Here is a 24,993-nt window from a genome sequence, read left to right on the forward strand (position 1 = left end):
CCCCAGTCACAGCACTCAGCACCACCTCCTTTAAATGGATTTTATAGCAGTTCCTCCCGTTACTCGGTGCAACGCTTCTTAAATGTGTTTTTGCAGGATAAAACACAGCAGGTGGTGTAGAGAGGACGTCAGCTGACGGAGCAGAGGGAGGCAGACTGTGGATAAATGACAGAGTGAGAGGAGAGCAACCATGACAGAAGCACAGGTGTGGCAGATAGAAGTGGCTTTATAGACACTTATTGTCAGTCCTCGTGCATGCTGTGGAAATAAGTGTCTGTGTCATGAGGTGACATGTGAGCTTATCTTTGGTCAATAAAGCTGAACGACCAGTTTTCACTTTGCTTGTTACGCTTGTTTAGTGACGTCTGGGTTTCTGTGGAGCCCGAATTTTGATGAGTTCTGGTGAAATCATCTGAGATCATCTGAGCATCGGTGAAGAGTCAGCAGAGAAAGTGTGGGACAGAAGTTTGCTTTGGACACATGGACTGAAATCAAAAAGTAACAAACAGGATTTCCAATGGACAGTATGGAGAAGTGAAAGTACACAAAGGCTGTGCTGGAACACGTGTGTTACACTTTTTGACAGCTGAGAACAAAACACAATATTTTGCATCATCTCTGCAGTGTCTCTTCTTTCCTCTGCTGTTGTGCTTTTAGCTCCAAACTGTTTCAAATGGTTTGTCAGCAAGCTGACCTCTGACCTCTGCAGTACTAACTCCTGACCCGTACAAAGAGCGGGCCTTTCTGACCTTTGACCTGCAGCTGTATGTCTCTCAGTCTCAGTTCTTCTCTCCGTCACTGATGGAGCAGGTGTAGTTGCTGCTGACAGTCAGTCGTTTGTTTTCTCAGAGTGAGGCTGAAGTCTGAACTGTTCAGAGCATCAGGTCTCATCAACGTGCGCTGCTGTAACGCCGCTTTGTCCTCTGAGATCACCAGGTATGAAACCTGAGTGCTGACAGAGCAGCATGTTCCCCCTCATTCACCTCCACCACCACAGCCAAGGCATGCTGGGAAACTGAGGACACACAGACGGAGAACTGAAGTGTCTGCTGTGTGTTCATCTCAGAGTCCTCACAGGTGACACATTAGCTCCAGAACACCAAGCCAGGTGTTTGAAGCCTGACAGGGATTCTTCCCATCCAGAGGGAGGATTTAGCTGCACAACAATGAACATTAGTGTGTAGTTTAGAAACACAGACTGTGCCTGCACTGCATCTAGTGAAGAAAAGTGTTACTGCCAGAGAACCAGGCTCCTTTAAAGCAGCTGATATTAAGGTTGAAAAATCAACAATAAGCTGATGTAATCAACGTTTCACAAAATGGTCAGCAGCTAAAATCTGGAGCCGTTCTTTGGTGGTAATTAACAGTTTCTTCTTGTTAGCTAATTATGTAATTAAAGGTAGCAGCAGAAGCCTTGTGTTGAAAGCCCATTCACTCACACATTCACACAGTATGTGTGTGTCTGTGTTACACTGTGGACATCCCTTCTGTTGGAGCGCCATCTTGTGGCAGGTTTAAGAAATGTTCTTCTTGTAAATCCAAACTGATGCACCTCCATAGCAGACTGTGGAGGCTTTCAGTGACATGAAGACTTGATTTATACTGTCATATTCTCCTGTTACACAAAGCACAGCACGCTGAACATGGATGAACTGAAACTCCCAGCATCTGACTGAGGAAAAGCACAAATCATTCTCACACTGACTCCTGCTTGATTTTAGATTTGCTTTCAAATCCTCACACTTTCATATGAAGCACTAAATGGGCTCCAGACTGTTTATCTCAGCTTCCTGTCAAACACACTGCTGCTCACACCGAGGCTCAGTTTACTCCTCCAGCCTGGCTTAACCTGCTGTCTGTTAAAAACAGTCCCACACTCCTCTGTTTAATCCTTCTGATCAGACTCTTTGATTTTGTATTGTTTTTACCTGAAGTTGTGTTTTTGACATGGTTCTGTCTGTGAAATAAAGCTCACACACACACTGCTACAGTCCTTCATACACTTAGAAACGAAGCTGCTCCTTTCCTCAGTGCTGACACATAAAGAAGAGTTGCTTTTATATCCAACACGTCTCTGTTCCAGAAAACAGCTTCAGCAGCCTCTGAGTCTGAACTTGGAGTTGGTTATAAGCCACAGGCCTGTGTGCACAGCAATGAGGAAATATAATGCAGTAAGTGAAACATGGATGTGTGGAACAGATTATCCCAAAGGTTGATTCTGTTCATCTGGACGTTCTCAGTGAAACATTTGGTCTCTTGGTCAGGTGACTCCTTTAGTCTCAGCTGACTGCAGCTTTCCAAACCTTTGTCACTGGATCACTCACTTCATCTCCAACGTGTCCCTGACACAGACAGCTGGAGCCGTTACAGCAAAATCATTGATCATCGTTTTTAGAACATTAGCTGGTGTTGGTGGGCAGGCTAGCAGTGCTAATTGTTAGCACTAGTTCTGCTGCTCTCCCTTTGTCTCTGTTATTGTTGGTCTTTAGTGAACAATAGAAAGTGTCTTCATGAGACTGTTGCCTAATGTTCAAATGTAGATAACACCACCTGCACCAACCTGTTACACAGCACAACCCTCTGGTGTAGCTTTGGCTGGAGCACATATTGGCAGCTCCAGTGACATCACCACTCCATGGTGACATCATCTCTACAGACTGTGGCTGTTACATATCCTCACCTGGTAATAATAAGACTGTCCTCAGCTGCACACAGCTCCAAGATGAACAAACTGAAGTAAATACAAATTAGAGTTACGATAGATTGAAATCTTGTAATCAGAGCTAATTCTTAGTGAAACTCTCACAACATCATATCATGATCCTGGGTTAGTGTCTCGGTCTCAGATCACAACATCAGCACAGGCTTGGCTTGGGTGAGGTATTGAGTGGTTCTTGTCCATGACAGCTGCAGGTACAGTGCCATCAGCCATGCTGCACCACATGTCTGCCCAGGAACATTAGTGTGGCTGAGTCTCATGTAAACATTGTGCTAAAGTGGTGGGAAAGTGGCTGCAAGCTGGCTGCAGGAGGTGGTGGCTACAACTACCTGGATGGTGGCAGTAACAGCTACAGTATTAATCACAGAAGTGAAGTTGTTCATTTTTTAAATCACATTTTAATGAAGATTTGACAAAACAAGGATGAAATTTGTGTTTTATTAGTTTGATCAGTGATTTGAATCCTTTCATTACAGAGTGAAGTTAAAGTAGACGTGTGAACACACTAATAAACACAAAGGGACACAACTACTACTGCATGATGTAAAGCTGAAGTATTACACAGCTTTATGAACCTCCTGTTATCCTGGTAGACGAGTACAGCAATAAATCTTTTACTTGAACATCTTCTGGCTCCAATAAGCTTTGAAATGTGACCATGAAGTTAGAGACACACTGACTGAAACCCACAGCTGTGACTGTGGATCACATCCACACACAGTGTAGCTGCTGTCTCTGTGTGAGCCTTTGCACTGCTGCTCGCAGCACCGTTATATCACTCAGCGCTCGCTGCTGTTATTGAATCCACTTTTTACTGTCCGTGCAATCAAGCTCCTCTGCAGAGCTAGAAAATATCTTCGAACCAGTTTATGTGTTAGGGGATCCTTTGCAGCTGTGACTGTTGCCTCTGTTTTTGTCCTTTGGTTCCTGGGAGCCTTTTACATTTCCATCAGCAACAAATATCTGAACAGGCTTTATTGTAGGAAATACAGGATTAAATAGTTGTCATTATTTATTAGATGTTGTTAAAGATGATCAGATGCTTGTTTAGTTTAATGCTGTGGCTTCAGTCAGCATCACTGTGCTGTATAGTTTTATTTTTCTGATCCTTCTGTTAAAGTTGCTGAATAAAAGCTGGTTGGTCTGCACCTCACCGCTGCCTCGAGCCTCCTTCTTTAAAGCAGCAGAGGCTCTTCATTCAGGTATCACAGCTCGAGTTGTTCTGCAGGAGACCCAGAGTACTGTCCTTGGTCCATAATGACATTAACTTTGATTCATGTCAACACGAAGCCTGAACGTCTGTGATGAACACACTATCAGCATCACTGACATATTTCATCATTTAAAAACACTTCCTGTCACTGTGGTGGTTACAGTGACATCATGCAGTTTGTGCTTTGACCTCCAGAGGGCGACAAATCAGCACAGACAGAGAGCTCCATTCAAACTTTGCTGCCATCAGGAATAATTCTTCAAATATAATCATCAGTGTTTGAGCAGTTATGATATCAGGGACAATCTAGACATGTGTGACAATACTGAACATGTCACATGACACACCTCAAACATCATGTGATCCACTCTCAGTCTGCACTTTCATTCATGACTTCAACAGGTTGAAATGAGCTTTGAAGAAACATTCAGTGAAATAAATCTTTCATGGATTCATGTGAGCAGCAGATGAACTTTGTACCAACAACATCTTCAATAACAGAGTCTGAATGAAGCTCAGGTGTTGATGCTGCTCACTGATTGGACGCTTGCTTTCAGCTCTGCTCTCAGTCTTTACTGCACAGGTGAAGGTAGAAAGTGTGACTGGATCTATAGACTGGAAACAGAGAAACATGCTGAACATTTGAAGCTTTGCAGCAGAAATGTTCATGTTACAAATACAGCAGAGCTGATCTGGGATCAGTGTGTTCACACCTGCAGCTACAACAAGGTTTCATGTCTCCACACGTCAGCATGTGAACTTTACTCTGACTCAGTCTGAGCAGTCAGACGGCATATTTTTAAAGTTAACACATCAGCACACACAGAGCTGAGCCCCTCCCACCTGTGCTGAGTTTCAGGTGGAGCCCCGCCTCCTTCCAGGAAGCAGCTCACCTGTGTGTCCGTGTTTAGTGTCCAGGTGTGGAGTGGAGCTTGTTGTTGGTGTGAAGAAACTGTAAGTTTGCTTTGTTTCCTCCTTTAACAGTTTGTCTTTAGGAACTTTACTGTTTGTTCAGCTCGTGTTTGATTTCTTCACACAACAAACTGTGTGTGTTTGTATTTCCGGTCTCTCCATTAAAGTCAGTGTGTAATGTTTCCTGGCTAACATCAGCTGTGTGCAGCTTAGTTCAGCACAAATCTGCCGCTCCATAGTTCACGGTAACGGACTCACAGCTGGACCAACGAGGCCGAGTGTGTCCGCCACTCTGAGCTACGTTCGTGTTTGTGTACTTGTAGTTTGTACTTTGAGTTCACTCAGAGCCCACAGAGGACGCAGCGTACGTGATGACGTCACAGCCCTTTACCTCCTTTACTGTCACTGTGATTAATGTTTACACACGAGACACCTGCAGAGCTCTGACGCTAAGCTAGCCACACAGCATGCTAACGCTAAGCTAACACTAAGGTAACGCTAAGCTAACGCTAAGCTAACACTAAGCTAACACTAAGAGTTCTTACAGACACGAGTTAAAAAGCTGCTTTTAGTTTGTGATCAGAGTCCAGGACTGAGAGCAGCAGCAGAGCTGATGGATGATGAATTACTGGATGGAAGAAGCTTCTCATTAGCAGTGAATCAGTGTGTGTGCAGTTCTCTGCAAACTCAGCAGGAAGAATTAGTGTGAAGCTTTAACTCTGCTGATCCTCTTTGAATCCTGGATCAGCTGAAATGTTTAAAATGTTGTTCACACGTGTTGGACTGACTGAAGCTTCCAGTCACAGTGACTCAGTGTGTGTCAGTGAATGCATCGTGTGTGCTTCAGGCTCCATCTAGTGGACTGATAGCAGAGCAGCTGATGGCAGCTTCCTCTGCCTCACACTGCTGTCTGACTGCATCCAGCTGACACTGAGATGAAGCAGGAAAGAAGCAGCTGATATTTGGACAGCACACATGATGAAAGGAGGATTTCAGCTGATGTGCACATGAATGATTTGTGTTTCCTCTGCAGGTAGAAAGTGTGTGTGAGCTGAATTGAGCAGCATGGATCAGTGTGAGGACAGAGAGGAGGGAGTCCCTCCCTCTAAAAGCACTCTGTGTGGGGAACATGAGAGCCAGACCAAAGCTCAGAGGTGAGATGACCATCTCTAACTGTCCATGACTCTTCTCCATGTCACAGCTCAGCACTCACATCACTGCTGCATCATTATTCACAGGAACCCGCCTGGACCTCCACCCAGCTCTGTGTCCTGTGAAAGTAACTCAGTCAAAGATGCCATTAAGATATTTGAGCAAAGACAGTCAACTGAGAAAAGGTAAGCTAACACCAATAATATCAGCTGATATGTGATGAGAATTTTACTGAAGATTTATAACTTTTTCAGGATCCATCAGAGACTCAAACCTGGACCTCCACCCAGCTCTGTGTCCTTACAGAGTGACTGGTCTAAAGGTGGTCTCATTAATTTTAAAGTCCAGCCTGTGTCTGCTGCAGAGAGGTGAGCTGTTAGCAACATGAACTCTTTGATTAAACTGCTCGATGTTGTTGGATATAGACTACAAACACGTCGTTCCCTCAGTCCCATTTAAACTGTCTTTTAAAACAAGCCTTTGGTTTCTAAACAACTGAAAACCCACTTCAGCAAACAGGAAGTGATCAGAGCGTCCGTCCACTTCCTGTCAGGCCCTGCAAACATTTCATATTGAAGAAAAGTAGCTGACATCTCACATTTTTACTCCACCACATTCAACCATTGTGACATTTTACAGCATGAAACTCTTGTCACATGACTCCTGTTATGTTATAGAGTCATGTGACCACCAGGGAGGGATTTGTATGGATGAAACACATTCAAATCAATCTGATTCATCAATGGAAACATTTTTGGTGTAAATGCAGCAACACTGAAAACGCTGAAGATAAAAACACAACAGATGAAATATGAACAAATCGAGGCTTTGAATACACGTGTGTGTGTTTGAGACACAGAGATAAATGGATTGTGTGTCTGTCCTATTGCTGCGTGAGGATTTTATTGTAGATTTTGTGCGTGTACACTTTTGACCACGAAGGTGTTGAAAGGGCGTAAAACAGTTGGAGGCACCAGAGTGAACACTAGTGCTGTCAGTAGATTAAAACATGACTAATTAATGACACAATCTTCTGTCATTAATCCTGATTAATCACAATTACTTGATCAATAGCTGCAGTTACATTTTTCCAACTTTATATTTAAGCCTGTAACAGACGTTTACACCATATAATGAAGTCAATGCAGAATAAACACAAAGAATGTTAAACGCTTCAATTCAAAGAGACTTTGAATAGTTTTCAGTCTTTAACTCAGCTTCTCTGCTGTAAATACAACTTTGTAACAAACATATATACTAAAAGCTAAGTGTGCACTAATATATAATAATATATAATCTATATTACTGCTGTTAATGAAAATGTTTAATCAGACTCATCACAGGGTTACTGTGGATTCATTTGGATTAATCACCATTAAACATCATTTTTAATGTAAACAAATCAAAGTTCATTTCATGAGCAAACAGACTCGAGAGAAAAGGGCAAATTTACACACTTAACATGTTTATTGAACATGTAAACATTGATTAACCTCCCAAATGAGCCGACCCCCCCAGGGACAGTCCTGCATGCTAATGATGGGCTCTGCTCTGTACCTGCAGGATTCTGTCAGCCACAAACTCCTCAGCTGATCCTGAATCTGAGCCCATCTGTCAAACAATCATTTTCTTCACAGGTGTGTGGAGGTGGCACTGATCCTGCAGCAGTCTAACACTCTCTGTCACTCTTCTTCAAGTCTTTGACACGAGGAACCAAAACTATGTTATTAACAACACTAACAGGTCTGCAGTTTGTCCACTTGGCAGTTGTGTCATCAGTGCTTTGCATTGTTGTGATATTTTAAGCTGGAAGTGCTTCGGTGAAAAGAAAATTCCTTCTGTCACGATGTGCAGAATCCTTCATGTTGGTCGGCTGGTTCACCTTGTTATTTTTTTAATACTCAAACTTTCCATCGGGAGGTCAGTGTGTGTTTGTCATCTTCCATATTGAGCTGATTGGTTCAGCTGCCGTCACTAACAGATGTGCTGCACATCTGCACGTGTGCAAAGGTAACTCTACTCGGACAAACTGCCCGAAGTGCGTTGATAGAAACATTTCAGGGATTTTGAGTCGTTCTGCTCTCCAGATGTGTCGTGTTAAAGGTTTTTATCATGTTAATCATGATAACAGATGAACCCCTAACCCTACATGTTAATTTTGACAGCACTGGTAACTCCTTTTTAATGTTCTTCTGTCAGATCATTGATTAGACTCGACTCCAAATACGAGACTCAGAAAACTCAAATGAAAACTCAAATCAAAGCAATGAGAAAAGGACTTCTTGTGTTAGAATGAAAACATATGGAAGTGGTCAGGTTTCAAACACTCGATGAATCTACTGCACAGTTACATTCAGGGACCTTTGGCCTCCTGAGAGCATTAGTTGATGGTTCATCACAGTTTTACCTTCCAGTGAGTGAATTTATCAGTTTGATGAAGTCTCAAAGTTTCCTCTGAGCTTCTGCAGCATCATCACTTCCATCACTGATGAAAGAAAGTTCATAGAAAACAGAAAATATATCTTCAGAATCTGAGAGTCTAAAACTTGACAGACTTGATTCAGATGAAGTTATTTGAGCAGAAACTCCTGGATCTTTATCCTGTGTTGATCTAATCCTTCATGGTTCCTCCACAGAGTGGAGCAGCAGAGCTCAGAGGTTCCCAGTGGTCAGTCTGCCCAGCAGCATCAAACACAGCTGGACTCCATATTTATGGTCTGTACATGTACAACAACTACTTTATTATTATTATTAATAATAATGATGCATTTATTTATAGGTCCCTTTCAGAACACCAAGGACTCTGTGGACTAAACGACCAAAAGAAACAAACTTTGAAATCAGACGGTGCAAATGTGATCACAGGGAAACGTTTTAAACATCGAGGCTTTAAACAGAAACCAAAGTGAAACAGTTTGTAGTCGAGATCAGTGGGAATGAAGCTGAATAACTGTTTCTTCAATAACTTTGAGCTCTTAAAAAAACAAAAACTAGCTGAAAGTCTGGCTGCTCTTATGAAAAGTACAGAGAAATTATGGGTCGCTCAACACTTGTGCACAATATAAGAGTTTAAATAAATCTAAAGAATAACTCAAAGTCCTACAATCATACTGATAAAGTCATCTACAGCTAACTATCCAAGTGGATTTGTTTAAGACAGCTCCATCTGCTGGTGGCCCTCTGCAGGTGCATGAAAGGGGCGTGTTTATAGTGAAAGTAGTAGAGAAAGTAAACCCCACGGGAAGGAGGAGGACTCTCAGCAGCTTCCAGCTCATATTCAGACATTTGACTTCTCACTGAAAGCAGCAAGTTTGAGTGTCTGTACCTTAGTTAGAAGAGATAACATGTCAGTAGTAATTAGAGTTGATTGAGCAATGCTGTCCTTGTAATGTAGTTTATGATTTTTATGGACAAGTCCAGTTTTTCTGTAGAGCCTCTCAAGTTGGTGACAGCAGCAGTGGAAGTTCACGTGTAAACCAGAGCAGCAAATCAGGTCCAAATGTGTTGTTCACAGTGAGTGGGATCATCATTGGCTGCTATGTTAACCTCCTGCAGCAGGATGTGTTTGGTCAGAGAATGGATAGATCACGAAGTCATTGTTGAGTTTAGGGAGACAGTAGACAGTTGGAGGAGGTTCAGCCAGTTGACACACAGTAGATAAAATAACTGAAGGCAGGAGCAGACACCTGTATGACTTTCCACCTCTCACATAGATTATTGTCCCTGGGCAGCGCCACAGGGCTGGTAGATGTAAACAAAGCTGGAGGAGAGGATTTATTCATCTGAGAAAAGTCAGAGTTGTGTCTTGATGCTCAATCATCCAGGTACGTAAATCCCAAAAAGCTTGATTCTGTTCATCTGGATGTTTTCAGAGGGAGAAACGTTTCATCATCATCAGGTGACTTCTTCAGTCTCAGCTGACTGCAGGTTTCAATCTCATAAACAGGACATTTGTATGACTGAAACCAGCCCACTGAAGGAACAATGGGCTGGGAGGTCAGTTCATTGATCATTGGTACGCATATTGTCAGGACCATTGATCAATGGTTGTTGATCAATGGTCATGAGTCCAGTTCACAGAGAGCTGGGGAATGGCTGCAATCACAGCATGTAAGATGGTGACAGTTGTACCCTTAGGCCCCTCCTCCATTCAGAGATGGTCTTTCCTTTTCACATAAATGGCCTCCTTGACTCCGCCCTCAAACCAGCGTTCACATTTACTCAGGACCTTCTTGATGTGAAGTTCTTCTGCTTCGCTGGCTGCTGTGTCTGTGGGGATGGTGTTTGTTCTGTGTTGTAGCGTCCTGATGACGCCCAGTTTGTGCCCCAGTGGATGATGAGAGTCAAACCTTAAATACTGATCTGTATGCGTAAACAGAGTGAACCTTTAAGACCAGTTGTCTGTACGATCAACTCAGTCACCTGAAACATCTCCAAGTTTCTGGCTTTGATCATCAACCTGTTGGTAGTTCAGCTCTGAACACCAGTGAAATGTTTCTCCCACTGAAATCGCTGCATTCATATGAACAGCATCAACGTTTTGGGATCATGGAGTTGTGGACAAAGTCTCAGTTAATCAGATAAAGTCAAACCTATAATTGGTAAAGAGTTCGTGGATGATATGCCCCCTGATCGTAAAGAAGTGGATGTTGTGTGGACTAAAGTTCAGAGTGGTGGGTCATTCATAAATATTCTGTTCCAGCTGCTGGAGGACAACATCATCACTTTTGTGAAGAACGAGCTGAAGAAGATCCAGAAGGCTCTGAATCCAAATAAGCCCCAGTGCTTGGAGTTTCAGAGGGAGGATGATGAGCAGAGGAGAAACAGCAGAGAGGCATTTGTGAAGATCACAGTGGACTTCCTGAGGAGAATGAAGCAGGAGGAGCTGGCTGACCGTCTGCAGAGACGTAAGAGGATTTATCTAAAGATTTAAGCTGCTGGATAAATGAGAGACTTGTGACACCAGTGTGTTCAGTCATTTCTCAGTGGGTCAGAAATTGTCATCAGCATTTTGTAAAATATGATTGTTAAAGTTGTATTTTTATTATTATTATTCAGAACTTCCAGCTGCTGTTTGTCATCGTAAACTTAAATCCACCCTGAAGAAGAAGTTCCAGTGTGTGTTTGAGGGCATCGCTAAAGCAGGAAACCCAACCCTCCTGAATCAGATCTACACAGAGCTCTACATCACAGAGGGAGGGACTGCAGAGGTCAATGATGAACATGAGGTCAGACAGATTGAAACAGCATCCAGGAAACCAGACAGACCAGAAACAACCATCAGACAAGAAGACATCTTTAAAGCCTCACCTGGAAGAGATGAACCAATCAGAACAGTGCTGACAAAGGGAGTGGCTGGCATTGGGAAAACAGTCTTAACACAGAAATACAGCCTGGACTGGGCTGAAGACAAAGCCAACCAGGACATCCAGTTCATATTTCCCTTCACTTTCAGAGAGCTGAATGTGCTGAAAGAGGAAAAGTTCAGCTTGGTGGGACTTGTTCATCACTTCTTTACTGAAACCAAAGAAGCAGGAATCTGCAGCTTTGAAGACTTCCAGGTTGTGTTCATCTTTGATGGTCTGGATGAGTGTCGACTTCCTCTGGACTTCCACAAAACTACAATCCTAACTGACCCTAGAAAGTCCACCTCAGTGGATGTGCTGCTGATAAACCTCATCAGGGGGAAACTGCTTCCCTCTGCTCGCCTCTGGATAACCACACGACCTGCAGCAGCCAATCAGATCCCTCCTGACTGTGTTGGCATGGTGACAGAGGTCAGAGGGTTCACTGACCCACAGAAGGAGGAGTACTTCAGGAAGAGATTCAGAGATGAGGAGCAGGCCAGCAGGATCATCTCCCACATCAAGACATCACGAAGCCTCCACATCATGTGTCACATCCCAGTCTTCTGCTGGATCACTGCTACAGTTCTGGTGGATGTGCTGGAAACCAGAGAGGGAGGACAGCTGCCCAAGACCCTGACTGAGATGTACATCCACTTCCTGGTGGTTCAGGCCAAAGTGAAGAAGGTCAAGTATGATGGAGGAGCTGAGACAGATCCACACTGGAGTCCAGAGAGCAGGAAGATGATGGAGTCTCTGGGAAAACTGGCTTTTGATCAGCTGCAGAAAGGAAACCTGATCTTCTATGAATCAGACCTGACAGAGTGTGGCATCGATATCAGAGCAGCCTCAGTGTACTCAGGAGTGTTCACACAGATCTTTAAAGAGGAGAGAGGACTGTACCAGGACAAGGTGTTCTGCTTCATCCATCTGAGTGTTCAGGAGTTTCTGGCTGCTCTTCATGTCCATCTGACCTTCATCAACTCTGGACTCAATCTGCTGGAACAACAACAAACAACATCCAAGAAGTCTGAAACAGGAGAATCTGCAGAGAAACACTTCTACCAGAGTGCTGTGAACAAGGCCTTACAGAGTCCAAATGGACACCTGGACTTGTTCCTCCGCTTCCTCCTGGGTCTTTCCCTGCAGACCAATCAGACTCTCCTACGAGCCCTGATGACACAGACAGGAAGTAACTGGCAGACCAATCAGGAAACAGTCCAGTACATCAAGGAGAAGCTCAGTAAGAATCTGTCTGCAGAGAAAAGCATCAATCTGATCCACTGTCTGAATGAACTGAATGATCGTTCTCTAGTGGAGGAGATCCAACAGTCCCTGAGATCAGGACGTCTCTCCACAGATGAACTGTCTCCTGCTCAGTGGTCAGCTCTGGTCTTCATCTTACTGTCATCAGAAGAAGATCTGGATGAGTTTGACCTGAAGAAATACTCTGCTTCAGAGGAGGCTCTTCTGAGGCTGCTGCCAGTGGTCAAAGCCTCCAACAAAGCTCTGTGAGTAAACATGTGATCAGGCTTTTATGTATAACATAAACAGTGTAATGTGTGATGGGCCCTTAAAAACTTAAACATATTTATTTACATGATCATCAGCACTAAATACAGTATATTATAGTTAATGTTTGATAGCAGCAGTAAATGTCAGTGTCTTAAACATATCTGGGTGTCAGCTTTTATCAAAGTCATATCCAGAATCATCCTGTAAGTAAACTTTATTTATACAGCAGCTTTCACAGGTGAAAAACCACAAAATGCTTTACAACAGAAACAGGCAATAAAAACACAGAAGATAAAAACATTAAACAGCAAACACTGAACATCATACAGCCTAAAACTAGTTAAAGGCCACTCTGAATACTAGAGTCTGAATAAATGAGTTAGTGGGACCAGTAACAGCCTTTAACTGGAAGATCTCAGATGTGAGAAGAGCTGTAGGATTGTAGAAAGTCAGAAATATAGACTGGGACTAAAAGTAAGGACTAAAACTTTAAATAAAGCCTAAAATGAACTGGTTACCAGTGTGAAGAGATTAAACTGGAGTAATGTCCAGTCTGTTTCATGTGCTGGTTAAAAGCCTCGCAGCATCATTCTGTACTGACTGAAGATGTTCAAAGTCTGTGATGGAGCCATAGGTGATCAACTCCCTCATTCCTCCTCTGGTCTTATTGCTCAGCTGAAGAGGAGTTCACTTCTATATGTTACAATCAGCATCACCAGTACAGCTCCAAGGATCTGCAGCTGCTGGCAGATTCAGTCATGCATGCTTGATTGTTTTTCAGTCTCTCAGGTCAGATGAAGTCATATTCTTTATGAATCAGCATAAGAAGTCAATAAAAATTCAAAACAAATCAAGATAAGTGTTTATTCTTGTTTTAATAAATATATGAGCGAGAGGGACCTTTTTAGTCTAAAGTTATAATCATCTGCCACATTTCTAATCTCTTTACTACGTGGACTTTTAAAATATTTTCTGTTCCCCCAGACTGAGTCTCTGTAACTGGTCAGAGAGTTCATTTAACTTGTCATTTGATAATAGTTTGTTATCAAATTACAGTTTTTCAAATTGTGTTTTTATTTTGTTTTTTAGGCTGTTTGTCCCTGATCTCTCAGACAGAGGCTGTGAAGCTCTGTCCTCAGCTCTCAGCTCCCAGTCCTCTAGTCTGAGACAGCTGGACCTGAGTAACTCTGACCTGCAGGATTCAGGAGTGAAGCTTCTGTCTGCTGGAGTGAAGAGTCCACACTGTAAAATGGAAACTCTCAGGTCAGGATTTAACATTTTCCATTGATGATCACGTTAAACCTGATTTCTATTACTGCATAAACAGGAAATTGATTTTTAAAAAAGTCTTAATGTAGAAATTAGTGTCTGGGGTTTTTAGTGATATTTGTTTACTTTCTGTCTTTCATTTGCAATGAAATGTCCCATCTGCTCCTGAGTCCAAAATCTTTATTTTAGCAGTGCTTCATCCACCAAACCTTCTAGTTCGATTCCTGTATGCTGAAGGTTTTTACAGAGCTGTTTGTTCAGATATCAGAAATTTATTTTCAGAAACATTTAGTAATAAAAATATGATCAATTGATTATTTCTGACTGAAAAGATGAAATATACAGGGAGTGCAGAATTATTAGGCAAATGAGTATTTTGTCCACATCATCCTCTTCATGCATGTTGTCTTACTCCAAGCTGTATAGGCTCGAAAGCCTACTACCAATTAAGCATATTAGGTGATGTGCATCTCTGTAATGAGAAGGGGTGTGGTCTAATGACATCAACACCCTATATCAGGTGTGCATAATTATTAGGCAACGTCCTTTCCTTTGGCAAAATGGGTCAAAAGAAGGACTTGACAGGCTCAGAAAAGTCAAAAATAGTGAGATATCTTGCAGAGGGATGCAGCAGTCTCAAAATTGCAAAGCTTCTGAAGCGTGATCATCGAACAATCAAGCGTTTCATTCAAAATGGTCAACAGGGTCGCAAGAAGCGTGTGGAAAAACCAAGGCGCAAAATAACTGCCCATGAACTGAGAAAAGTCAAGCGTGCAGCTGCCAAGATGCCACTTGCCACCAGTTTGGCCATATTTCAGAGCTGCAACATCACTGGAGTGCCCAAAAGCACAAGGTGTGCAATACTCAGAGACATGGCCAAGGTAAGAAAGGCTGAAAGACGACCACCACTGAACAAGACACACAAGCTGAAACGTCAAGACTGGGCCAAGAAATATCTCAAGACTGGTTTTTCTAAGGTTTTATGGACTGATGAAATGAGAGTGAGTCTTGATGAGCCAGATGGATGGGCCCGTGGCTGGATTGGTAAAGGGCAGAGAGCTCCAGTCCCACTCAGACGCCAGCAAGGTGGAGGTGGAGTACTGGTTTGGGCTGGTATCATCAAAGATGAGCTTGTGGGGCCTTTTCGGGTTGAGGATGGAGTCAAGCTCAACTCCCAGTCCTACTGCCAGTTTCTGGAAGACACCTTCTTCAAGCAGTGGTACAGGAAGAAGTCTGCATCCTTCAAGAAAAACATGATTTTCATGCAGGACAATGCTCCATCACACGCGTCCAAGTACTCCACAGCGTGGCTGGCAAGAAAGGGTATAAAAGAAGAAAAACTAATGACATGGCCTCCTTGTTCACCTGATCTGAACCCCATTGAGAACCTGTGGTCCATCATCAAATGTGAGATTTACAAGGAGGGAAAACAGTACACCTCTCTGAACAGTGTCTGGGAGGCTGTGGTTGCTGCTGCACGCAATGTTGATGGTGAACAGATCAAAACACTGACAGAATCCATGGATGGCAGGCTTTTGAGTGTCCTTGCAAAGAAAGGCGGCTATATTGGTCGCTGATTTGTTTTTGTTTTGTTTTTGAATGTCAGAAATGTATATTTGTGAATGTGGAGATGTTATATTGGTTTCACTGGTAAAAATAAATAATTGAAATGGGTATATATTTGTTTTTTGTTAAGTTGCCTAATAATTCTGCACAGTAATAGTCACCTGCACACACAGATATCCCCCTAAAATAGCTCAAACTAAAAACAAACTACAAACTACTTCCAAAAACATTCAGCTTTGATATTAATGAGTTTTTTGGGTTCATTGAGAACATGGTTGTTGTTCAATAATAAAATTATTCCTCAAAAATACAACTTGCCTAATAATTCTGCACTCCCTGTGTATTTGGTCATAGTGATATGACTCATTGCCTCACTTAAACATAAAATGTAAACAAAAATTCAAAACAATAGATTAATACAAAACAGAGTTTGACTGTCGAGCTTAAAGTGAGCTTGAATGTTATTCACTTCCTGTTTTATTTTGGTAGTTATCGTCTCTGATTTTTACCCCAACATTGTCTACATTAATTTCAGCTGTAGAAGGTTTTATTGACTGTTTGATTTGTCACTTTATTTAACTATAATTGTTGACTTATAAACTATTGCTTAAAATGTATTTTCATTAAAATACCAAATAATTTATTACTTTATCATCTAATTAGATTATAATTCTGTAAATAAGAGTGATAGTGTGGCCTGTGTGGGTTGTCTTCAGGTTCTCTGCTTCCTCCCACAGTCCAAGAACATGCATGCTGGGTTAACTGGAGATGTGTGATTGTGAGCATAAATGTTTGTCTGTCTAGCTCTGTTTCTACCTGGCTACATCACCGTGGTTACTGATGCTGAACCAATAACCTGGTCTGGACCAGGTTATGTTCAGAGTTTTTGTTTAAAATCAGCTGAAGTGCCTCATTTTCACTGATTCTTTCATTTACAGAAAGCTTTAAGTGAGATATAGATTCAGTCATATGTTACTAATATTACTTTTAACCTGAGTAGCGAAAGTCCGCGGTGATCTGAAAATGATGTGCCGGGAGTTGTGCCGTTCTCTGCGGCTTCAGTGACCCTCGAGCTCTCGACTAGCTATCGAGTTGGTGGGTAACAGACGTCGCTGAAAACGTCGAAGCACTTTTGCACTTTTGCAAATATGCGATATCTTGATAAACCGAGCAGATATTTGAAGTTTACACACCCACATTCTCCCCTGAAAATATGTTAAAAGTTTATTTTGTGACCCAGGAAGATTAACAAGAGTAATTTTAAAACTTAGTAGCGGTCACCATTACTGGAAACTGGAGTTTGGCTGGGCCGCACTATGAATTCTGGGATATGGTAGGCCACGAAGGACACACCCGACCCATCTTTCAAATTCGGGGAAAGGAGGACGCATTTGTCGGCTGCATTCAGAGGAATTTGGACAGCCTTCGGTGCGTCGCTGTGACGTAATCCGTCTACAAATGTGTCCTCAGGAGGACGCAGCCCATGAATTTGTACACACCGAGCCTGCGTGCTGGTAGCACCTTAGCCACAGCTCGGGTGTGGAGGAGAAGCTGAAAAAGAAGGTTTTCTAGTTTGTAAGGAGGAAAAAACTGAGAGGACTAAGTGAAAGAGAGGCTGGAGAGTAACACAGAGCAGCAATGAGTGCTGCTCACACAGTTTAGACAGTTTAGCATCAAATGTTCGAGTGAGTTAGCTCCCAGCTAACTAGCAGAGCAGCAAACTAGCAGATCAGATAACTAGCAAACCAGCCAACCGCACCCACAAGCTGCGACTGCGTCTTTCTAACAAGAGCGTCAGACACGCAGACTGGTTTTCTTTGTGGATGATGATGTATTCTCACACTGATCCTTCATGATGATGCTGCCATCCACCCACTGCTCCTGGTGTTGCCAATTCCTCAGTAAGGAAAATCGCTATTGGCTGTCCTAAAAGTCGCTGGAAGTCGCTAAATGATGTCATCGCCTAAGTTGGATAAATGGTCATGCTAATGTAATTGTAACGTACGTTGTAGGAGAGAAAAATAACATCGTGGAAGAGACATAACGTGAGTAAAAAACGTCCTGGAATGCATTTAAATAAATAAATCATAGTTCTGTCTGTAACTATTACAACACTCTCACCACATTTGTTAACAATTCTCTCAACAAATGTGTTTTTCCTCGTTCTTTGTTATCCAGCTGCGACTTTGAGTATAAATGTGTCATAAACAGGATAAAGCAGTGCAGGTTCAATGTAATCAAACCTCAGACTGAGTTCAAAATCATCACCTGTCCCTGATACCACATCAGCACCAGAACCATGATGTGTTTACTCACATTTAAAAAGGTGGAGGTCAGTGTGAATGGACTGTTGTCATTGGTCTGAATGTGCCTCTATAAACATGTGCTCTTCATTATTGATGTTTTCCTAATGAAGAGAAAATGAGACTTAACAAAATCCTTCTGACTGTTGTTGGAGCAGGTTGGGTCCTGGGTTTGAGTCCCCCGCTGAACCACAGGGGCTTCTAGCTTTGTTTCACAGTGTATAGAACAACAAATAAAACCAAATCACAAAAAAACACATCAAACTTTGAGGGTTGAACCAAGGATGAGGAAGCAGACTCGGCCCCAAACATCTGGATATATGGATGGTTACCAGAGCAACCACAGCAGTGTGCTCTCAGTATATTTAGTTGTATAAAGGTGTTTGTGGTGTGTTGCAGCTGAAGCAGCCTCATGTATGTTGACACAGGGAGAAAATAGTGTGAGAACACTGTTCACAGCAGTCACAGCTCGCTGCCTTCAACAGTCTCTTCCTTCCTTGTTTGGATGTCACTGATATCATCTTCTGCTCTCACACTGACCACCTGTTGAAGCTAACATGCTAACATGGAAGCAGCAGGTATGCCACCTGTGGCAGCTGAGGTCACGTGATCTGAGTGTTTGAACCACACGTTGGAGCAGCGTTTCCAAACATCTGCACTTCAGAAGCTCCAAAGTGTGGAAATGTCACTGTGGAGCGTCTCATCACTATCTAAGAGATTTTCTTGCCTCTGCAAAGCGAAGCTTGCAAACAGCACCATAGTTTGTCAATCCCAACCAATCAGAGCGCTCCTTATGTCACGTCACATGACTCGTGTGTTTTCCTCTTTGATTAGCACCCAAAGAACTAAAGAAAGGTTAAAAGGACGTTCAGCCAATCAAATCCCTCCTAGCAACAGGAAGTCTAGAGAGGAAATGGAGCAGAGAAGGAGAATCACCAGTTTAAATGTCTGAGTTTTAAACTGGTGACCCTCTAAAGAGGCTTTTATTGACTCTTTCTGTTTTCTTTACAGCTTTTTTCACCATTTAAACTGTTTAATATCAGATTTAGAAATAACTTTTGGACAGTTTTTCTACATTTGCACTAAAATGTGACATAAATAATGACTTTCTGACTTTACGTTGGACTAATCTAACGACTCAGCCTGGCTATGTTGGACTGGGTGTGGAAGCAGCTCCCAGTTTGAGTTCAGGAGACAGACACCCTCTCTACTTTGAAGATCAGCTGCAAACTTTCCTTTTTGATAAAGCTTATAGTTCGAGCTGGATCAGGTGAACCATCCCTTAGTTATGCTGCTATAGGCTCAGGCTGTTGGTGGACTTCCCATGATGCTCTGCTTTCTTCTCCCCTCTTTTCACTCCTGATGCTTTTATATGTCACTACTGCATGTCCTTAACTTTTGTGTCTCTGTTTTGTTCTTGTCTCTCTGAGCTCATCTCTTCTCTTTCCCCTCACCCTGCAACCAGTCATGGTAGATGCTCCTCCTGGAGCCTGTTTTCACTGGGAGGATCTTTGTGTCAAAGGGAGTTCTTCTTCCCACCATCACCAAGTGCTGCTCACAGTGGATTGTGTCGCGAAATCTATCAATGTAGAGCAGTGAGACAAACCACGGAGGCCCCAGAGAAGTGCAATCAAGCGATGAGTTTATTAACACACAGGAGAAAACATCAGCCTTCTGTCTTCTGACAAAAATACATGTTGTGGACACTTACAAAGCAGTGGGGTACACGCCCCCAGGAAAAGTATTGTAGACCTGCACCAGACTGGGAAGAGTGAATCTACAATAGGCAAGCAGCTTGGTGTGAAAAAATCAACTGTGGGAGCAATCATCAGAAAATGGAAGACATACAAGACCACTGATAATCTCCCTCGATCTGGGGCTCCACGCAAGATCTCATCCCGTGGGGTCAAAATGATGATGAGAACGGTGAGCAAAGATCCCAGAACCACACGGGGGGACCTGGTGAATGACCTGCAGAGAGCTGGGACCAAAGTAACAAAGGTCACCATCAGTAACACACTACAACGGCAGGGAATCAAATCCCGCAGTGCCAGACGTGTTCCGCTGCTGAAGCCAGTGCATGTCCAGGCCCGTCTGAAGTTTGCCAGAGAGCACATGGATGATACAGCAGAGGATTGGGAGAATTTCATGTGGTCAGATGAAACCAAAGTAGAACTTTTTGGTATAAACTCAACTCGTCGTGTTTGGAGGACGAAGAATACTGAGTTGCATCCCAAGAACACCATACCTACTGTGAAGCATGGGGGTGGAAACATCATGCTATGGGGCTGTTTTTCTGCCAAGGGGACAGGACGACTGATCCGTGTTAAGGACAGAATGAATGGGGCCATGTATCGTGAGATTTTGAGCCAAAACCTCCTTCCATCAGTGAGAACTTTGAAGATGAAACGAGGCTGGGTCTTCCAACATGACAATGATCCAAAACACACTGCCCGGGCAACAAAGGAGTGGCTCCGTAAGAAGCATTTGAAAGTCCTGGAGTGGCCTAGCCAGTCTCCAGACCTCAACCCCATAGAAAATCTGTGGCGGGAGTTGAAAGTCCGTGTTGCTCGGCGACAGCCCCAAAACATCACTGCTCTCGAGAAGATCTGCATGGAGGAATGGGCCAAAATACCAGCTACTGTGTGTGCAAACCTGGTAAAGACCTATAGTAAACGTTTGACCTCTGTTATTGCCAACAAAGGTTATGTTACAAAGTATTGAGTTGTATTTTTGTTATTGACCAAATACTTATTTTCCACCCTGATTTACGAATAAATTCTTTACAAATCCTACCATGTGGATTCATGGATTTTTTTTTTCACATTCTGTCTCTCACAGTTGAAGTGTACCTCTGGTGCAAATTACTGACCTCTGTCATCATTTTAGGTGGGGAAACTTGCACAATCGGTGGCTGACTAAATACTTTTTTGCCCCACTGTATATGTATTGTAAGCATGCATTGCAGTTATCCTTCTATGTTCTAGTTTCCCTCAGCATGTATCACCTGGACAGTCACGCCAGTGAAGCTTAAGAGCCTTAATGAACCGAACATCAACTCAAAATAAGCACAAATATGCAATGTGTATGAAATACTTCTGACCGTACTTGTAATAAGAGTTAACATAATGGAAGGATCCTCAAATGAACATGTTCAATAGACAACTTTAATGCAATATCAATACTGTGAGAAATATTATTAGATGGAATAATGCTGTAAAGAACATTATTAATGCAGTTATAATGATGCAGATTATATGGCAGCAATAAAAGAATTTCTGTATCTCCACAATTGTCTGATGTTTGGGGCTTTCTCTCTAATATTGGAGGCGGTTACCTTACACTGTTAAACAGCTTCAGATGACTGTTGTTGTCCGTTGGGTATTGTCACTTTTAAATAAAGTTACATTGAATGGATGTAAATGGATAGATGTTATTGTGACAAAGAGAAAACAACTGTTGACAGATTGATTGTTGTTTTGTGTGTCTGCAGTCTGTCAGGCTGTCTGATCACAGAGGAAGGCTGTACTTCTCTGGCCTCAGCTCTGAGCTCCAACCCCTCCCATCTGAGAGAGCTGGACCTGAGCTACAATCATCCTGGTGACTCAGGAATGAAGATCCTGTCGGCTGGACTGAAGGATCCAGGCTGGAGACTGGACACTCTCAGGTATGGATAATGTCTGATAGAGGAGGAAGACCTGGAAACATTTCCTGTGTCCTTCACTCACTTCCTGTTTGTTTCATGCAGATGAGACATGAACAATCACACATGCAGGAATATTTTCAGGGACAGTACATCTGACAGTACAGGGACATCTTGCACATCAAAGGAGAAGGGGTCCGTAAAAATGTGAAAGCTGGCTCTGTGTGTCTTGAAGTCAGCAAATCTGTGATCAAATTCCTCCTGTAGCCTCAAAATGACATCAACATACTCGTCAGCACTGAATGGTGTGCCTGCATCCACGAGTGCCTTGCATGCTGGGAAATGGCAAAGGTTTGTCTGAGAGAGCTGAGCTTTCCAGAGCGCCAGTTTTGTGGAGAATGCTCTCACGTTGTCATAGGCAGCACTGACAAGTTGCCCCTGGCCTTGTAACGTCTTGTTCAGTACATTAAGCTCATGTGTCATATCAACAAGAAAAGCTGAGTCCATGAGCCATTTGGGATCAGTTAGCACAGGAACACTAACTCCATCCTTCTCCATGAAGGCTTCACTTCTGCTCTCAACTCAAAAAGTCTCTTTAATACATTTCCCCTGCTGAGCCAACGTACCTCAGTGAAGTCGAGCACATCCCCATATTCTGACTCCATTTCCTCTAAAAAAGCTCAGAACCTTCGGTGCTTTAAGCCCCTGGATCTGATTTGGTTGATGCATTTCACAACAATAGACATCACATTGTCAAACTTCAGGCATTTGCTGCAAAGGACCTGCTGATGGATGATGCAGTGCAGAGCAATGGCCTCCTCCACGCCTTCCTCTTCCAGTTTGTTTTGTGCCACCAGTCCATGTTTCCTCCCTGTCATTGATGGCGCTCCATCTGTTGTTATTCCAACAAACCTCTTCCATGGCAAACCAACATTCTCAATGGCATCACACAGCTTGTAAATATCTGCTGAGCGGTGGTCTGGCCATGCATTGGAATTACTGTGAGCAGCTCCTCCATCACTTCAAAACTGTCATCAACACCACGGACATACATTGGGAGCTGGGCAGTGTCGGTGATGTCTGTGGTCTCATCAAGAGCGACTGAGTATACACGAATGTCGGCGTTTGCCCAATAGAAAGGAGGAAGCCAGCCAGGCACAGGAAAGAAAGAAACACTCCAGGGCAACGCTGCTGGAACTTTGACTCATTGAGAAATGTTTCCCTGCTTGCATCAAGCCCGGCTGGTGTCCCCTGAGATCCATATCCCACCCTGATTGGTGGGTTAATTCAGCTCCGCCCACAACACTGTAAAGTGTCATACATTATCAAACTAATATTACATTTTCATATTAAGGTGGGGCCAAAAACTATCGTCCTGCGGGCCGCAATTGGCCCGCGGGCCACGAGTTTGAGACCCCTGGTGTAGGAGGACACCTACTCTGTGTCTGGTTAAGTATAAGAGCCCTTTGTTAGGGGGACCGCTGGACTCTTAGCACCAGCTTTGGGGTCACAGGGTCACATCTGGAACACACACACACACACACACACAGACACACACAGACACACACACACACACACACACGCACAGACACACACACACACAGACACACACAGACACACACACACAGACACACAGACACACACACACACACACACAGACACACAGACACACACACACACACACACACACAGACACACACACACACACACACACACACACACACAGACACACACACACACACACACACACACACACACACACACACTATGCACAGACTGGTACTCTTTGTTCATACCTGTGTAAGACGTCATAATGAACTTGTGCATATTCATGTAAGCTCAATAAAGAGCAGTGTTACGAGGGAGCAGACGAGAGCGACTGAGGTCAAGTGAAGGAACGGCGCTGTCACAGTTCTCTCCCTCATCAATTGTCTGGTTCCAGCGGTGGGTCTGTGCTAGACGACCCATCACCAGCTTTTTCCACTGGTTACCAGTACGTGGTAGAATCCACTTCCAGATCTGGTTGTCTTTAAATCTGTGAATGGATTGGCTCCATCTTATCTCTCTTTAACAAAAGAATCCAAGTGGAGCCCTCAGGTCTGCAGATAAGCAGCTTCTGACCAGAACTAGACGTAAAAACAGAGGTGAGCTTTATCGATGGCTGCAGCCAAACTCTGGAACAGTCGCCCTTCACATCAGGTCGTCACCAACACTGGACATTTTTAAAAGCCGGTTGGAAACACATTTGTACTCTGTAGCTTTCAATCCTGACCAGTCTTTATAGTCATTACTGTGTATGTTTCCTATTTTCTCTCTACTCTGTGCAGCACTTTGGCTCAAGCTGTTTTTAAATGTGCTGATAAATAAATGTAGATTTCTTTGAATAAAACAGTGGAGCCGAGCTTTGAGCTCAGTGTGTAACAGTGTGTGTGTGAGAGCCATGTAATGTCCATGTGTGCATGCTGACTGTGCTGCTCTGACCCCCCTCCTCCTTTCAGGGTGGAGCCTGCTGGAGTCCGATGGTTGAGACCAGGTCTGAGGAAGTGTAAGTGTGTTTTTAATGGGATTCATGAAAACAAAGCAGCACACATTCAACCATCTTCATCATGTCAGGAGTCATCATCAAAGTGTCAATCAATGAACAGATGATGGATCAATAACTGCAGCTGGATTGTGTTTGTTCTCTCCATCAGATTCCTGTCAACTCACAATCGACACAAACACAGTGAACACAAAGCTCCAACTGTCTGACAACAACAGGAAGGTGACACATGTGGAGGAGGTTCAGTCATATCCTGGTCATCCAGACAGATTTGATGGTTTTTATCCTCAGCTGCTGTGTAGAAATGGTCTGACTGGTCGCTGTTACTGGGAGGTCGAGTGGAGAGGAAGCGTTTATATATCAATGAGTTACAGAAGCATCGGAAGGAAAGGAGGCAGTGATGACTGTGTGTTTGGAAACAATGATCAGTCCTGGAGTCTGAGCTGCTCTGATGATGGTCCTCGTTATGTCAGGCACAATAACAGAGACACACCCATCTCCTCCTCCTCCTCCTCCTCTGTCTCTAACAGAGCAGCAGTGTATGTGGACTGTCCTGCTGGCACTCTGTCCTTCTACAGAGTCTCCTCTGACACTCTGATCCACCTCCACACCTTCAACACCACATTCACTCAAACTCTTTATCCTGGGTTTATGTTCTGGTTTCCTGGTGACTCAGTGTCCCTGTGCTGATCCAACAGACAGTTTCCATGACTGCAAGTGTTGAGTGGAAAAATGCTACATTGCATTATTGCATCCTCTCACCACAGGAGGCGCTGTTGGCACCACTGATTGCTGATCAGCTGTTCTCTGATGA

At 43.3% G+C, this 24,993-nt stretch overlaps 1 protein-coding gene across 1 annotated transcript; it reads left to right on the plus strand.

The window, feature by feature from the left end:
- Positions 1–5,909: 5,909 nt before the first annotated feature.
- On the plus strand, positions 5,910–22,368 carry LOC146576981 (protein NLRC3-like). The gene is made up of 7 exons (XM_085268157.1): positions 5,910–5,998; positions 6,263–6,364; positions 8,633–8,711; positions 10,699–10,903; positions 11,055–12,852; positions 13,946–14,119; positions 21,488–22,368. Exons 1-7 carry the CDS (start codon positions 5,910–5,912, stop codon positions 21,669–21,671), a joined length of 2,631 nt encoding a protein of 876 aa, XP_085124283.1. The 3' UTR covers positions 21,672–22,368.
- The last annotated feature ends 2,625 nt before the right edge of the window (positions 22,369–24,993 follow it).

Source organism: Mchenga conophoros, linkage group LG3 (assembly GCF_057382185.1).
Source record: "Mchenga conophoros isolate Kocher_MC1m ecotype Shallow Benthic linkage group LG3, M_conophoros_male_GT1.1, whole genome shotgun sequence".
Taxonomy (NCBI): Eukaryota; Metazoa; Chordata; class Actinopteri; order Cichliformes; family Cichlidae; genus Mchenga; species Mchenga conophoros.